Genomic DNA, 17792 nt, shown 5'->3' with positions numbered 1-17792 from the left:
AAGAAAAACGAACAGCGTAATAATTTCGTTTCAAAGATCTTTGTATTACTGTATATGTAGTAGCCCCAGCCTCGCTGTATATATATACACCGTACCACTAACCATACGTATCCTCGGCATAATGTATTATACCGATGGTATAGTAGTCAGCGCAGCAGTTGCGTAATACCAGCGCGCGCACACACACACTCACTTATGCCGATAAATCGGTAACAGTCCCAACTTGCTGTAGAGGTTTTCTCAAGGATCCTTTGTCTTTTTGAACGTCAAAGCTGGGAGGTGGGGGCGATGCCAGCCAGGCGCCTCGGCGTGCCTTCGCCACCGCTATTAAACGCTGCTGCTGCTCTACCTTTGACTTTCAATGTCTCGCGCACGTTAATTGCATGCAAAATATTAACAAATTACCTTCGGCAGTCGGCTGTCGCGACTGCTGCTGCTGCTGCTGCTTCGAAGAAAGGCCAAAGCTCCCGTTCGAACGTTTACGTATGCTCGCTTTTATTATTCCTTTATCCGAGCGCGTGAATAAATGCTTCTTTTTTTGCACGTCGCGAAAGAAGAAAAAAGGGAAAAAATCGGCTAATCGTGCGTTGGCAGCTATCGAATCACGTGTGGATGTGACCCACTTTTCTTTGTTGCTCGCGCGCTGCTGAAGCATTATACGTTTATATAGCTACCCATACGTATAGCAGTACTTTATGAACTTGCTGCCGAGCCGCGCGTTGAATTTTATGGTTATTACAAGCGGCAAAATCGAGCCTGTATAACAAGGACTTGGACACCGTGCGACGACGTGTCGGCAGCACGAGGCTCTCGTGTACACGGCAATTTCTCACAATTGACTCTGAGGGCAAACGCGCGACAGGCTGTTTCGCCTGTGTATACGTATACGCATATGCACTATATTTGCATGTGCGCGAGCAGCAGATTATCGATTTGAAATTGAGAAAACGAAATTACACGTATACGTACACACGCGGGACAAGCTCGATCGAGCGAGTCGGCCTTTACGCGCGCAATTTTTAAGCTCCAGCAGCAGCCGTTCCATTATTATTGGCTTCTCTCGGCCAACAATGAAAGAAAGCATTAACGTGTGTAAGACATTTTGCTGTTAGCGGCTGGTCGTAAGATCAGGGAAAAACCAGGTAAAAAAAAAGGAGCCATTGTGATCCGACAATAGGCTTCCGCGCATTTCTGCCTATATTTATGAAAATAATCGCATGCATTTTTATAATAAATAGAAACATAATATTGTCGAGATGTAATGAGAACAAGAGTCGTAAATGTTCGATTCCCATACACCATGGCGCGCATTGATTGCATTGTACAAACATTATTAAAATTGATATCGATCTATCTTCGCGCATATTATAATGCTCGGCATCTATAGAAATCGACAGATCGGCCTGAGAAGAAAATCGATGATTTAGCGAGTGGTTACCTCCTTCGATCGGTTGTGTATATCGATATACAAGCGCGGCGCGGAGAGCTTAAATGACTAGCGACAAGTTTTGCCGTTCGCAAGCGAAACACCTTGTATTGTTCTAAATATCGCACGCGTAAACAGCAACAGGCTTGCGCGCGTGCAAGCGAGTACATTACAGCTCGTAGCCTCCTAAATCCCACCAAAATCAGCGGCAATCGTTGGCATAATAACGCAAAAAAGTCTCGTTGCACAAACCCCGACGTCAATCGCAGTCGAGAGTCGTTCATCGCGCGCGCGCGCAGCTATTGTTTCAAGCTTTTTTTATTTTGGCGTATGAAATGAACCTTTTGTGTATTCCGATTCGACGTATACACACACACCGTAAGCTCTCTATATTAACCAATAAGTATCGATGGTTGAGAAAAATATTTACCCAGTCATTTATCTTCGATCACCTCTTGCTACACATTATACGGCTTGGACGCGTCGACTCGATTTATAGATGCAGAGCGAGCGTTGGCGTAAAAAACGCAAAAGGCTCGTTCGGCTTATGCGAAATAAACAGCCGAATTAATTCACACAGTTGCGCTTTGCGCTTTAATTACTTCATTCTTGTATTCTATTTTGACTTTTTTCTTATTCCAGGAAAAAATATGGCACTGTGCTTGAAGCAGTGTTCTCTGATCGACGAGCTGGCGCTTCACGATCTCGGCTCAGCAGTCAACCGCGTACGCAAAGATCTCAGCCGTTGCAACACCACGTGCATGGTCTCGGATAGGGACGATGTCTCGCTGGATAATACCTTGCTGAATGCCAAAATCGTCGCACTGATTGTCAGTGGAAGCAACCTGAGTCAAGAAGCTAGGGAAATCGAGCGAGTCGTGCCGAAAATACTGCAATATTGTCCCAAAGTAAGCACTTCCATACGAAGTTGACGATTATTCAATTTATTCGTTATACTTTGCTCCACTCGAGGAAATGAAGAGTGCCGATCGACTTCACAGACTTAATTGGATCTTAAGTTTACGGCTAATGCTTTAAATTACCAGCCGATCAAAATCCATTAGCTGCTCTAGGCTATGCACGTATGAATTGCACTGGATTATAGGCTCATTTTAGGCATTTTAAAAGAATCTCATTTCACGCGGCAGTGGCGGTGGCGTCGGCAGCGCAAAGTAGTGACGTTACGTAAAACAATTACTTTCATTCGCGTATTATGTCTATATAGTAAATATGGTTAAAATAACTCTGGATCACACGATGCCGTCGTCAACGCCGCGTGCCACACGATATGGAATACACGCGTCGTTGGCGCGTTTATGCGAAATTTGCGCCGAAACTGAAAATTCATACATGTAATTGAAGCATAAAGCGCAACGTTTTAGCCATTAATTTTCCCTTCGAGTATCCGTAATACATTTATAATGCAGCGATAAATATATAAGCTCGAGAAAGTCAAACTCGGATTTCACACACATACACACACGCGCGGTTATATTTGTCTATAATAACAACGTCAGGAGCAACGTCGGTAACATATTCCCAATTACGGAAGTGATTATCTAATTTAATACGCTGCACACGGAGCCGCCGCTGCTCCGCGATGTCTCATAGCTCTGCTCGCGGAGAAGTCACGATAATGTGTCATATAATATGCGCGAGCGCGCGGCAAAGGATAAAAAAAATGCCCGCCACGATCTCGCTGCAGCGCGAGATGAGAGTGAAAGAGAAAACAATAAAGCCTTCCAGTCTCGAGGAAGAATAAGATATTAAAAATGCAGTTTAGTCATCGACTCGTGGGCCTATAGATTTTTTTCTCCATCTATAAAGGACCGCCTAATCGTACCAAACAATGCTAATGAGTATTGACGTTTGGGCTGTGCATGTATTTTTGTGCACACGTCGTGAAAACCTGTACATAAATTTTATATGCGCGCGGCGCAGTGATACCCGAGCAGCTTGTAAACTCGTGCAGCGGCGATCAGCTTACTCAATTGAATTACGAAAATCCAGCTCATAGGCATTCATGTATTATATACATGCATAAGTAGGTTCAATATAAGTTAGCGACTATTTGTTCGTGGCGCAGAGCGCACGGCCTCGTTATTCGATTGATTTCGTGTGACACGTGCGTGCACCTTTGTGCATAATCTCCGTAACTCGCTTCTCATTTTGCATGTCGTCGAGAGAGTTTTGTTGATCGAGTCTCCTCCCACTACCTCCCTCGCTATGCCTTTTTTCTTTCTTACTTTGTTTATTTCTTTCTTTTGCCTGTCCATTCATTACAAGCTCGGTAATTGAAATCTGCTTTGGATTACATAAGCTTTACAGTGTATTCAACGGGGTAAAACGCACGATGCGGGGCTCTCCGCCGCGTTCGAGATATTTCGCAGAGCGAAGCAAATACGTCCAGACGATAAGATCGTTCGGTCAAAAAAGGATGGTGCAAAACAAGTCAGGAGAGAGAGAGAGAAGTCCAGTTTAGCGATGATGATGTTGATGTTGAGATAGGATCGAGCACGGACCATCTCTCGCACTCGGTGTACAACATCGTATACTCGGAAAAAGTACTTCCGCCGTACATTATCTGCAGCAAATATAATTTATACGCGCCTGGTATATACGTGTGTACATAATAAAGTATACATATAAATGGGAATAAAAGTTTATATATGCAACTTGACTGCACGGCAAGTCGGACTCGGTCGCGTATATTTATTTATACGTACCGCCTCATCACCGATCGAAACGAGCTCCTCCGATGTTACCACCTCGTACCGTGTATCAACACACAACAGCAACGCGCCAACAACACAGTCTCGCGCGCATACAAGATAAACCGCGAACGCCGCCGCCGCCTCGGCCGATCGTTATTCCTCGTAACATAACACACACATATCTGCGTGTGTGTACGGCTTTCAAATTGAACGTGGCTTTTCAGAAAATTGGCTCTTGAAATTTCGCGGCAAAAATACATCTAATACGCTGCAATGAGTACGTGCGCGAGTACGAGAGAATATCAGCAACAAGCGGAATCTTACGGATATGTACATACACACATATCGCGCAGCAGCATCTGTATTATAACATAACGTGGCATTAGTTTTGAAAGTAGTTGACGCCTCGAGCCTTCGTAATAATTTAGCGCAGATCAGAGTAATCCGACAACACACATATATACCATATAAGTATTACGAATCACGGCGACTTTTCTTTTTCAACACATTTGAATATTCACACGCTTTTATGTGTGATATCTCGCGCGCGACGCGACGCGTAGTATGATGCCTATACGTCGCCTGATAAATATCTCGCGTGTATTACGGTTTAATTTTGATTGAGCTCCCATCGCGCGAAACGTGAATTAAATATACGTACGTTGCAGCTTTTCACTCGACGACGACGAGTGCGCGAGGTTTTTCAGCTAATACCTATCTTATTATACATGCACGCGCGCCTGTGCCTCGCCGCGGATGCACCGTTAGCCGACGCGTATACGCGCGCGCGCGAGGCTTTACTTCATTAATTTTCTCACTTTATTTCTTCGCTGAAGCGATATTTAAACTTTTTGAATAATGGAATACATATTTTTTTTGCAGTAAAAGCTTTGTTGGTAAACAAAAACATGACGCCTTTGTTGGCGTTCCATGTCAATGGGCCATATCGGTGACATGTATAAGGCTTTCATAAAAGAGTGGCGCCTGATAATAAATTTCGCGCTTAATTATTCTGTCGCGTTGCCTTCGATGTTTTGAAAAATTTAGTAAGAATTATCAGCTTGCATTCAAAACCTCATTGATTTCATTCTATTAAGTTAAAAGAAGTTGATTAGGAGCTATTGTTCCTAATACCATGATAAAAATAACTGGCCGAAAAAATAGCTATAATCAGTCGATAACGAGTGAAACGAGCGTTAAAATCAATTTTTATTGACACAAGAATCCATTCAATCTGTCAAAATGGTTTTGTTTTTTACTTTTTATTTGCTCGTTATACCTGTATGGGCTATAATTCAATTTTTTTCGCAATTGTCCTCTATATGTCATTTTCAATCTTAAAAATATTTACACAGCAATATACTGTGTAAATAATGCGAAAAGTTGATTTACTTGTACTATTCAATAGATTAGTAACGATTAATTGATGTATAATTGTATTTTCTAGGCATTCGTCGCATTGGTGGCACGTTCGGTCAACAGTTTACTACCTATGCTGTTCGAACGCTACAAGAGGGATGGCCGATTCGAGAACGATCGTCTCTTCGGAGTGCTGAATTATTTTTCCACGCAAGCCAGTAGTTTTGCCGCCCAGAGGCTGGGCATCGACCCGAACTCGGTGAACGTGCCGATAGTCGGGGGTGGCTGTCCACAAACTGCGGTGCCACTGTTTTCGTTAACAACGCCCGCTGCCACTTTTTCCCCGGTGAGCATATATTTTTGCGCAAGTAAGAAAAAAACAATGGGTCGCGAGACTATGTACGCTATTTTTCTCGGCTAAAACTAAGGAGTGATCTATGCCGATTAATTACCGTGCCTAAGAGTGAAAATACTCCTACAATGTCGTGTACCGCCCAAATGATTGGTGAAATTGCACATGTATAATGATAAATCAAGCGGTTACGAAATTTCCGATCGGCTCTTCGCGTCTATATATATGCACATATATGTGCGAAGCTTATATGTACAAAGCCTCGTAAAATATCGATTCTGCAAAGCGCTCGTGTCTCGGTGCCTGCACGCTTGTACATATTATATACACACTATATACATGCATAATGTGCACGTATAAAATTTCTTATACCGCGGGAGTACGTGTTATTGGCTATCATGACACTTTATCATTGTACAATATAGGAGGAGCTGTACAGATTAAGAAACGCGATGAAAAGGGCAGACGAGAAGGTCGCAGCCGAGAAATGCGGAGAAGGCGCCTCGAGCCCGACGACGACGGAGCCGTACTCGTGGCCGATGTGCGCTGGCTTCGCGGCGGCTAAATTTTGCGTCTCGCTTTGCAAAGGTCAGTCGATGCAATGTGTCTGGAGTAGTTATATGTGTATACGTACTCGCCCGCACGCGAGAGACAACTCGTTTTCTCTTTCTCTATATACTATAAACACGCGCACGCATATTCTCCACCCACCCTCGTTCTCTCTCTCTCTCTCTCTCTCTCGCGAGTGCGATGGAGACTCGAGCGAGTATAAGCGCAAGAGTGCGTATTTATGCACTGTCAAGGATTACCACTGCAAATTCTTCTCTCCTCTTTGTTGTTTTTTTTTGTCGTCGTTGTTGTTTTTTTTCGTCTGTCATCGTCGCGAGGTACGACGTTTCGCACTCGAGAGCGCGGAGAATGTGATCGAGTCTACACGCTCGAAATACATTATTCAAACGAGCGGCCGAGAATTTTGTTAAATAGCTTCGGCTGATTTATAACGATCGCCGTGGATACAAAAAAAAAGCCACAATTTGTCCGTGCGCAATCGATAATTCGATCGGCAGAGTCAACGCACACGGCGCGCGCGCGCGCGCTCGCTTATGCGTTGACAGTAATTTTCAAACAAATGAGAGTCAATTTCTTGGCTCGGGCTCTCGCTCCGTCTCTCGGCTATATGGTTCTTACACGAAGTGATAAAAAATGGTTTTTCAAAAATAACCGGAGAAAAGACTGCAAGTCATATCGCGTCGACGTTTCATAAGAGGGCATTAGGCTTGTCGGTAGGAGTATCTCTCTGCATACACCACTGCCGGGGCGCACGGGATACGTAAGTCTCTGGTGTACACGGAAAAGTGCCAATCTCTCTATCGTCAAAATTCGATGTCGTCGTCGTCGTAGTCCGCGCGCACTGCTGCACCGTCGCTTGTCATAGCTCGTAGCCTGCCTGCTGCACAGAGGTGCACCATAAAGGGCAAAAGTCAGTCATAGTGCACCGCAGCTCGAGATTCGTGGGGCATATGTACATAAGGCTTGCTCGCGCGCGCGCGCGCAGGCGAGCACAGCACAGCCGCCAACTGCAGATTATAACGGAGAGAAAGCGTGAGAACAGCGTCGTTGATTTTTCAAACGGTTGCGGGAGGACTTTGGAAAATTCTCTCTCTCTCTCGCTTGTGCTCGCTCGCGCGGAGACAGTATCTGAAGCAGCAGCAGCAGCCCGTGCGCGCGCGCGAGCGATGAAGTGCAGTTCGGGGGGCCTCTCGGGCGAAGGGCTGCGCACTTCGTGATTCAATTATTCTATTAGTCGCGTCGAACATGCGCTACCGCAGTATGTATGCATATGCATAGAGTCCCATAACACACGGCAGTTGCACGGACGTACCGAAATCTTTGCTGCTGCTGCTGCTCCTCGATAGTTTGGACTGCTGCTGCTGCTGCTGCTGTGTAATACGTGCTGCAGACAACTTTGTGCGATATCTAACTGCTGCCTATATACCCGATCCCCGAGTTACCGTTTCTCTCGTGCGGGTCGGCCTCGCCGACGACGAGTGTGTGTGTCGAAATCTGCACAAATTTCCAACGAGGCCTTGTTTTTTTTTTTTTTCGCTTATTTCAGAGCGAGCAGAGAGAACCTCGCGATGTGACCTGCATCGATTGCATCGAATTCACCAAAGACTCTCGTGTATAATATGTAACTGCGGGACGCGTGCGCGCGCTCAAAAGTATATAGCCTGCGCGCGCAAGAGAGAGAGAGAGAGAGAGAAGGCAATCATAAGGGCCGTGCAATCGCGAGGATATTTCGTGATTCGTGTTTATATACAAACTCGTATAAACATCCACACGTTGTATGCGCGGCGGCGGTGCACATGTGTGTTCACGTGAGGCGAGGAGATTTGTTCGGAATATATGTTACAGCGACTTTTTTTTTCTTCTTCGCAAATATATGGGCCGCTACCGAGCTGTGCCTAATTGGATGGATTTGGGGGAGATTATCGCACCGCTACACTTCACTCGTTAAAATCTCGAGAGATGCCTCGACTAGATATGCCGCTGCTGCTGATTATTGCTCATGCGACTTGATATTTGGGCTGCGATTTCGCAGTCGATTACATTTTTTCTTTATTCGAGCCTGACGAGAAGTCGTTGTACCGTCAGCTGCTGCGGGCTTGACGCGCGATCGTGACGATTTTGGGAAATACCGCGGCGCGCTCGATGTGTACGACACGAATAATCGTCTGAGCGTCTGAGCGGAGCCTGGCTGCTGTAGAGCTGTAGCTACTGTAAAATTTATGAAATTGCGCCAAACGGCGCCTATCGTACAATTAAATTTCACAAATGCCGCGCAGTTTCGTCATTGATTGACGTTTCGATTGTCACAAAAATTCGACATTGTGTCACGGCGCTCGACATTTACATATTACGAGTGTTTTTATCGTGCTCGAGAGTGCGCCTCCGAAATTCCAAATTGCAAATGCAGCCGTGTCCACTCCTGCGACCAAATTGGCGATTCCTCGCGTACACGAAAAATACCTTGCTTCGAACGATGAAAAATCCACTATATTCGTTGATTCTCCTCGGTCGCGTGTTCGAAACGTCACGAACGCTTACTTGAGCAGCCAGCGTAGCGCGATCGATAGCCCCGATCAATTTTCGTGCGTCCTGTCCAATTCCACCCACGTTCTCTTATCCACATAGCGACGTGTAGCCATGGCCACATTGACATAAAATGTTAATTTAATAAGAAAATAAAAAAAAAAAATACTAAAAGAAACAAAAAAATTTACCTTTACAGCCATGAAGGACGAAGCAGGTGTGGTCGAGTGCGCCTTCGTGCGTTCGTGCCTCATACCGGGACTTAATTACTGCGGCGCACCGCTTCGACTAGGCCCGAACGGAATTCAACGTCACCTGGGACTGCCAAAAGTCAGCGCTGACGAGTGTCAGCAGCTCGAGGAGGCCATTCCTCTCATTAGGAGGGATATCAAAGTTGGCGAGGTAAGGGGCTTGCATACACACTCGCACAATGCGTCGCGCAGCACTGACTCGTGGCGAGTTTTTTCTACTTCTCTCAATTAGCGCCTTTTGTTATGATTATGTTCCTTCGCTTGGCTCGCTCGCTCGCCTTATATTTTATCCGCGTCGAGAAAGAGGAACCTTTTCAAGAAATTGACGCGTGGGAACTCGGGACTGGTTCTTCTCTTGCATTTTTCATTCTTACCGAAACTTCAAAGAGATTCTCAAAGTTGATAAAGGGCTCGTAATATGAAGAGCTATGATGGGCTCTTTAATTAAGAAAGAACAAGTTGCTCGCGCTCGTTGGCCAGTCGCTTTAATGTACCTTTTTGATGCGCGAGCATTATTTTTATTTCTCTTAATTCTTGCGAAAAAAAAGAGAGAGAAAAAAAAACGTGACTCGAATGTAATTGCATTTTTCTTACGGTATATAATTTGAATGCGTGCGCTCGATATAACGCTATATACGCGCGTGGCACGCTCCATCGAGTTTCGCTATATAAGCGCCGAAAGGTCCGAAAAAGCTCGCCTCGTGAAGAAATATCCGCCGATTCACAATTGACAAAACAAAGCGTGCGCGCTCGATCGACGACGACGCTCGTGTATACGGTGTGCGACGAGAGTCGTGCGCGCGCGCGCCAACGCGAATATTAGCTTTCAATGCGCGCGGTTTATACAATTTGGGAGAAAAGAAGCGGGTCTGTCTCCGGGATACAAGCGTACTCTTACAGGGGGGAGGGAGGCAGGGAAATTTCGCAACATTGCATAATACACATGTGTGATTTTATTTATCGCTCTCTTTCCTCCGGCCAAAGGGCTTAGCGCTGGGATACGGAAAAGTTTCGAGCGAGATCTGCCCCGAACAGCCGCGTTGCAGCGCTCTTCAGCATTACCAAGGCGACAACCAGAAGAAACGAAGCACTGCTGCGTAGTCAGAGTCGCGCGCGCTTGCAACGACACGAGAGACGCAAGAGTCCTTTAAGTAGGTTAATCGCGCATTGTGTTTCGATCTTTTTTTTATGCCTTTATAACGCTCTGTGTGTGTTTGTGTGTATACGGTATACGCCGCATTGCATTATACAATCGATTTTTGTCCTGTCTTGTCTGTCCATGTCTCTCTGCTTTCGCGCGACTATTGTGTCCAACTACGACGATGTTTACTGCTATACTTACACAAACGTAAGTCGCGCAAACAAATACATATAAGTCTGGTAAATAGTCTCTTGTAAATTCGTGTTTCCGCATGCTATGCGAATTTCGTTTAATCAGCGTAAATTATGATGAAAATTCTAACTGGTTACGTTGAGCCCGTCGAGCATGTACGCGCATAGCATGCACCCGCTCTCAGCTGTGCGCATTCGCTTGATTAAATTACAAAACCTTACGTAATCGGAGCAATGTGTATTATTTCTGATTCTTACAGATTCTTTGGGCGTTCTCTGGCCCAATCGCGCGCCTGTTCTGCCTCAACAATGGGAGCTTGAAAATATTTTTTAAAAAGTCGCTGCAACGGGTGGTGCCCGCGATAGTCCGTCGATAAAAATAAAAAAGTCCAGAACCGCTACAACGTCTAAGCAACGTCGCGTATTGCGCGCGTTATACACACGAGCGAGAGTACACGGCCGGTGCACTCGTGTCGTTTGAAAATATGTCTCATCTTTTCTCTTCCTCGTTCGAGCAGTGTTGTGCAGCAGCTCACAGTCGGTGAAAATGCAAGCTTGTTTTACTAGAAAAGAAACTTCACGGATGATTCGAACAGCGAGAGCAGCAGCAACTGGAGTAAAAAAAAAAGAGAGAGAAAAATTTATATACAGGAAAAAACGTCCATTTGTGTTAAGAGCGCAGCATTGAGATGTTCATAAGGTAAAACATAAAAGTAGTGAAACTGTATCGCGCGCACGAGAGTTTCGTTAAAAACTTGCACGATTAAAAGAAAGTGCTGCATGGAAGCTACCGAGACACGAGGGAAGAAGGTAACAGCTATAACGCGACGACGATCTTGTTAGTCGTTAGGGGGCTTTTTTCTACGCTCGATATAGTAAGTAATAGCGGTGTATAGATTGTAAATTGATTTTTGATCGAATAATTAATCGAATTAGCCTCTTACGAAGGAGTCGATGGAGTTAGCTTGCATGACACAAGGAAGGAGATATCAGCTGTGCTCGTGCACAACCATACGTCACGATGAAGTGATTCTTATTTCACTTGCCTGATACACCGCGAGTACACGATTTGACAAAAATTCCATGCGTATTTCCTCGGGTGAATCGCTTCGTTATACATACCATACAACTGCGATATGTAATAATATGCGTCCAAATGTCTCGGTCGGTCGGTTCGTTGCGGGTTATATAATACCGCGCGGCTTTTCCATGCGCCTCGCGACTTACTCTCTTCTCTCGCGCGCGCGTCAAAGTGTCAATCCCCGGGCTCGCGTGCGTTGGATCACACCGAGCGTGAAGCGTCTGTCATCGCGCGCGGGCGCGCGTGCAAGCATACGATCCTACATAGGAGTATATAAGATGCACTACACAGACAGACAGAGAGACACGATCGCAGCATAGCAATGGAATAGTCTTCCATATACCATGTTGATCCTCTCCGCTATATATACAATCGTCAGGGGGGGCTGTTTATAAGACGCGCATCTCTCTCTCTCTCTATCTCGCGGTTTTATGATTGCGTTGCAGCTATCCTCTCTTTTCATCTCGCAGCAGCAGCAGGATCAGTTTCATTTGACCAAATGCACTTATACGCTATAGCGCATGTTACATGCGTGTTATATACGGGGAAGCGACTCGAGCTTTGTATACGATCCTCGAGCAGATCTGCTGCGCGGAGAGGCTGACTGCTCACTGCGTCGTCATCGGACGTATGGACACTAGATGCTGCTGCGTATATATGCAGTTTAAGTGTGTGTGTGTGTGTACACGCGTGTGTGCAGAGCAGCAGCATATAGGACTGGAAAACCGGCCCATGCCACTAGTATAGTTGCGTGCACGGCGCGAGAGCAGCGAGTCTTCCGCATTCTACGCTATTCGCATGATGTACTCACATCTATATGTATATTGCTCGCTGCGCAAGAGCTGATGTTGATGCGGCTGCAGCAGCGGCTACAGCTACAGCTGCTCTTCTTCTTATACACTGATTTATAAAGGAATATACATACATTTATATATACGTGCGGCTAGAGAGAAGGAGAGAGAGAGAAAGATCTAAGCGAAGAGAGGGTCTAATGAGACCTTGAACTCTTTCGCCGTCTCTCCTTGCCTCTCCTCGCGCTCTCCTTTCTGCACACACGATGGATCTCTTTGCGTGTACGCCAGCAGCAGCAGCAGCAGCAGCAGCAAACTCATTCTAGGAGAAAAGTACATCTACAATTGTCGGCTCCGGTGCAGCTCATTACGTTACACGTGCTCGCGCGCGTGCAGTGGCAGTGCCAGGCAGCAAAGCTCGGCGCGGCAGGCAGGCAGACGGCGCACCGCACTGCTACCACTACTTGACGCGCGTGTATTCTTCGCGTAATAGATCGAGTCTGTATGCAGCACCGCGATTACACGTATACAGCCATTTCACAGTGCAGCAGCCGCAGCGCAGCGCGCACGGCAAGGACGTGGCTTCCTCCTTTTCGATTTATAAGATCATTTCTCCACGCCCTATCATCTCATTTGTAGATAATACGAGGAGCAGCAGCAGTACAGCGCAAGCAAGCCTGCGAGCGTATTGCTGTATAGTGCATAGTATGCCACCGCTACCGCATCGCTAGAAAAATCAAATGTATTAGATATATATACGCAGTTACTGCTGCACCGACTGCAGCCATCGTTTGCGCGCTCTCTCTCTCTCTCTCTCTCTCTCTCTTTCTCCATACAGCCGTGGCAGCAGCTTGCACCGTTCCACAGCAGCAGCAGCTCTTGTTTTTCAAGCAATTATTATTCCGTGTGGCGCGATCTCATTATCCATGCGTTATTACAGAGTACCGAGTATTATTACTACCAGGCATTGTAACCAAGATTTTTCCTATATATATAATACCGTGCGGCGGAATCCCCGATGCGTCGAACGAAGAATTCGTTTCCCATAATCGCGCGCACTGCGCGGCGCGTATACAGCTATATACATAGGTAGGTAGATACGTAGCTTTGCACCGACGGAGCTGCACCGCACGATACATTATTTTATTTGCACTCATATACACACGTAATACAGCTGTCATGCAATTCGTGTATGAGTGTGTGTGTGTGTGTGTGTATGTGTATACATCATAGACATTTAAAATTCCTCATAAGCGTAAGTAATGGCTAAATTATATAAATTACCTGGTGCACGTGCTCGCGAACGCGTGTATACGCGGGTATACGTATTGGCTACGTCGGACTTTGGCAAATTATTGGGGCAGGTGGAAAAAACTCGCTCGTCAATCAAAATATCTGCCAGCGAGCGCAGAACTCCAGTATGTAGTATGCAGCGGCCGGCAGCAGTGGCTACGCTATATTTTATAAATATTTATGTGTATATGCGTTCTATATGCTTATATGCAGTCCGCGTTATACAGCAGCAGCAGCAGCAGCAGTAGCAACACACATTTTTACTCTCTAAAAACATCGTCGAGTATGATTAGTGCATATGTACACACACAGCAGACAGACACTTATCGAACAAACTAGACTACTTGCCTGATTACTTTCTACATCGTTACTTTCATTACTTCCCACTTTCTTCTCATTCTCTTCAGTGCCGCGCGGCCAGTAGTAGTATCTAGTAACTAGGATAGCTCCGCGCGCCACTAGTGCACCGTAGCAGTAATAGCGGTCCATCGCTGGCCAGCTCTAAATTTTACTTTCGCGCATCGACTCCTTTATCTCTATATCGGTCGATTCTCTCTCGCTCCTTGCACGACGTAATAAAAGCTCTGCAATACGTAAACCAGCGTCGTTTTAATACGCTCTGCCTTTAATGCTCGAGTCGGATGGATTTTTCAGAAAATTCACCAAAAGAATCCTGTCCTCCTTTACCTTTTGCGCATAATAATGCGAAAAAAGCTTTAAAATGCATGCACACGCAGAAGGAACGCCGGTCTGTGTCTCGGTCGGTTCCACAACTGCGCATCCATATGCACCGCGCGGTTCATTTTGCATTTTACAAGGTTTGGCCTTCGAAACGAGTTGCGTCTCTGCCCATAGGTATACAATATTGTATCGACGACGACGACGACGCAGCGATGTGCCGCCGCCTTTGCTGCGCACTTCTGCTGCAGAACTTTAAATTTTAACAGCGCCTCGGCACTCGCACAAAAATTTATTACATATACTCTCTCACGCCTGCTGCACATGCATAAATTAAAATTTATGCATGTATATAGAACCGGATCCATAGCTGCAGCGCGCGCGTGAAGATTCATAGAAATAATAACGTAACGCGCGCGCGCCCGAGCCGCACAGTTATGTTACATACTTCGCATATTGCTCCGCGAATAGCATTACGCGTGTAACGTAAAAAAGTACACCCTGTACTTATCGCACCAACTTTTTTTTCATTCGAGAATCTGCAGTTATATTCTCAAATAAAAATGGAGTGGGAAAGGCGCTTTCCGGACGAGATGCGCCTCAATATGTATGCGGACGATTACACTTCGCACGTTTAAAAGCTGACTTGTGCGCTAGACACAGTGGCGGATTAGAAAAAAAGCCGCCCCCACGCAAACTTTCATTTGTCTCTCACGCAATTCGAAAATCATTAATGTAAGATTTTGGATTGATAAAAAAACTAAGGCAAGGAAAACAAATTACGAGCGCTTTTACTAATTTTGAAGAAACGTAAAAAAGATTGTTTTATTTAAATTAAATTATAAAGTTGGTTTTTTCAGTAAAAATTTATTTTATCATCGATCACATCTTTCTTAGGTTTCAAAGAAATAATCAGTAATTCAGTAAGTTTATCCAAATCTTTCAATAGTGCAATTTGGACAATTCAGGATTGTGATATTATTGAGGTTTATCAAAAATCCAGTTCCAAACAAGACACGAAAAAAACTCTCGGCGGATCGTAGTATCATCAAGTAGCCAAAAATAAAACACAACCATGAGCAAAGGTGTAATGATAGTTAAGAGCACGCGAAGTTCACGTAAATCACAATCGATTCGGTACAATTTTTATTCAAATTTTAGAAAAAAACATGTATAAAAATCTATAAATATTTAAAATTGTCAATCATTATCTCTTCTGGCAAATGTCGTTTGCTTAACCTGTGAAACTTTCTTGTATTTTCCTTTGGTGCACGAGAAACTGAGATTATTGTCCAAATTTTTTCTCTCACGTATTACATGCCTAGTCTTTGTGACCTTCGTGGACTGCATTCTGGTGTCTTCTTAAATTTCCGTTATCCCCAAATTTCTTATCACATTTGTCACATGCGTAATCTTTGCAACCATCATGGACTATCTTTTTGTGTTTCATCAATTTATACTTTTCTCCGAATTTCTTGTCGCACTTGTCGCATGAGTAGTCTTTCCGACCTTCATGGACTATCTTTTGGTGTCTCAACAACTCTGATTTACTTCCACATTTCCTCTCGCACTTTTCGCATGCATAATCTTTGCGACCATCATGTATTGTTTTCTGGTGGATGAGCAAATGCGGTTTGTGCCCAAATTTCTTCTCACACTTATCACATACAAAATCTTTCCGCCCCTCGTGTACTAACCTTTGGTGAAGGAGCAAATACCCTTTTGTTCCAAATTTCTTCTCGCAATTGCCACAAGCGTAATCTTTGCAACCTTCGTGGACTGTTTTTTGGTGCAGAAGCAAATTTGATTTTTGTCCAAACTTCTTCTCGCATTTATGGCATGTATAGTCTTTTAGGCCTTCGTGGATTGTTCTTATGTGGAAGAGCAAATGCGATGTTTGTCCAAACTTCTTCTCGCATTTGTCACATGTAAAATCTTTGCGATCTTCGTGGATTGTTCTTATGTGGAAGAGCAAATTTGATTTCTGTCCAAACTTCTTCTCGCATTTATGGCATATGTAGTCTTTTCGGCCCTCGTGGATTGTCCTTTGGTGATTCAACACTTCTGATTTTCGTGCAAATTTCTTCTCGCACTGGTCGCATGCAAAATCTTTGCGACCCTGATGGACTGTTCTTAGATGTAAGAGCAAATGCGATTTTCGTGTAAATTTCTTCTCGCACTGGTCGCATGCAAAATCTTTGCGACTTTGATGGACTACTTTTTGATAGCAGCGCAAATACAATTTTTGTCCAAATTTTTTGTCGCATGCACATTTCCTGTGACCCTCGTGTACTGTCTTTATGTGCACGAGTAAACTATGTTTATTTTCAAATCTCTTGGCGCACATGGAAAAAGTGCTACTGTATGTAAAAGCTGGTTGGCCTACGACATTATCGGACGACTTAAAACCATTCGCTTCAAAACGAAACGAAATAAATTCAGAAGATGATTGTTTATTCTTAGGATATAAAATTATTATTCCCGAAAGTCTTAGATCAACCATCTTAAACGAGTTGCATACGTCACATATGGGCGTTGTGAAAATTAAAATGTTTGCCCGTTCTTACGTATGGTGGCCGGGTATCGATTACGACATCGAACGTTGTGTAAAAAATTGTACAATTTGCGCCGAAAAACAAAAAAATCCAGGTAAAGTCAACTTAACTCCTTGGCCGTGGCCGGAAAAAGCGTGGTCGCGCATTCACATTGATTTTTTGGGTCCATTCATGGGACATATGTACATTAGGGTGGTCCACTTTTTCTAAAATTTTTTATATCTCGGGGGATCCATCGGAATCAGAAAGTTTGAGGTTTAAAATGAATTTTCCTGTAAACTAGAACCCAAAAAAATGATTTTAGATGGTGTCGATGGATTTTTGAAGTTCAAAAACGTGCTCCAAAAAAGAAGCGAAATCGGGCTATCATTCGATTTATTTCAAACTCTGTTTAAAGTGTAAAAATAGTCTTGACAATACATTTTCTTATGTGTTTTTGTCTGCAAAATCGAATGCCGTAGTCAGTTATGACCTAGGAGCGCAATTTCATTCAAAAAAATACACTTTTTCGATCGTTCTTTTTCGCAAATTCCGCAAAGTTCATTTTCGAGCGAGTGGCAAATGAACAAAAAAAATCTAAAAAAATTTTTGACACCACCAAAATTTAGGATTTTTTATGACGAATCCAATGGTATAAATTAGTATACACTTTGAAATTTTTTTAATGCAGAAAAATACAACTTTATCCCAAAAAACGACATTACGAAAAATTGAAAAATCGAAAAGTGTATTAGTTTCTTCCAGGAAATGGCTACGCAGAATCAACTATGGAAAAAATTGCATGAAACTATCTGATAGGTTTTTTTCTCACCTTTCCAACGCTGGTTTCAGAAGTTAAAAATTCGCAAGATTCGCTGAGATACAGCT

The 17792-nt window shown here is 44.3% G+C and overlaps 1 protein-coding gene across 1 annotated transcript in view; it reads left to right on the top strand.

The window, feature by feature from the left end:
- Positions 1–17792, top strand: part of LOC106653324 (malate dehydrogenase, mitochondrial-like) — a 52715-nt gene that overhangs the window by 1764 nt on the left and 33159 nt on the right. Inside the window, exons 2-5 of the mRNA XM_014372728.2 lie at positions 2069–2334; positions 5588–5845; positions 6277–6439; positions 9144–9346. Coding sequence (XP_014228214.1) covers positions 2069–2334; positions 5588–5845; positions 6277–6439; positions 9144–9346 — 890 coding nt within the window. The remainder of the gene's footprint in view (positions 1–2068; positions 2335–5587; positions 5846–6276; positions 6440–9143; positions 9347–17792) is intronic.

This window comes from Trichogramma pretiosum, unplaced genomic scaffold (assembly GCF_000599845.2).
Source record: "Trichogramma pretiosum strain Unisexual culture from Peru unplaced genomic scaffold, Tpre_2.0 scaffold1, whole genome shotgun sequence".
NCBI lineage: Eukaryota > Metazoa > Arthropoda > Insecta > Hymenoptera > Trichogrammatidae > Trichogramma > Trichogramma pretiosum.
The sequence above is the reverse complement of the archived record's forward strand: the minus strand, read 5'-3'. Positions and strand labels throughout refer to the sequence as shown.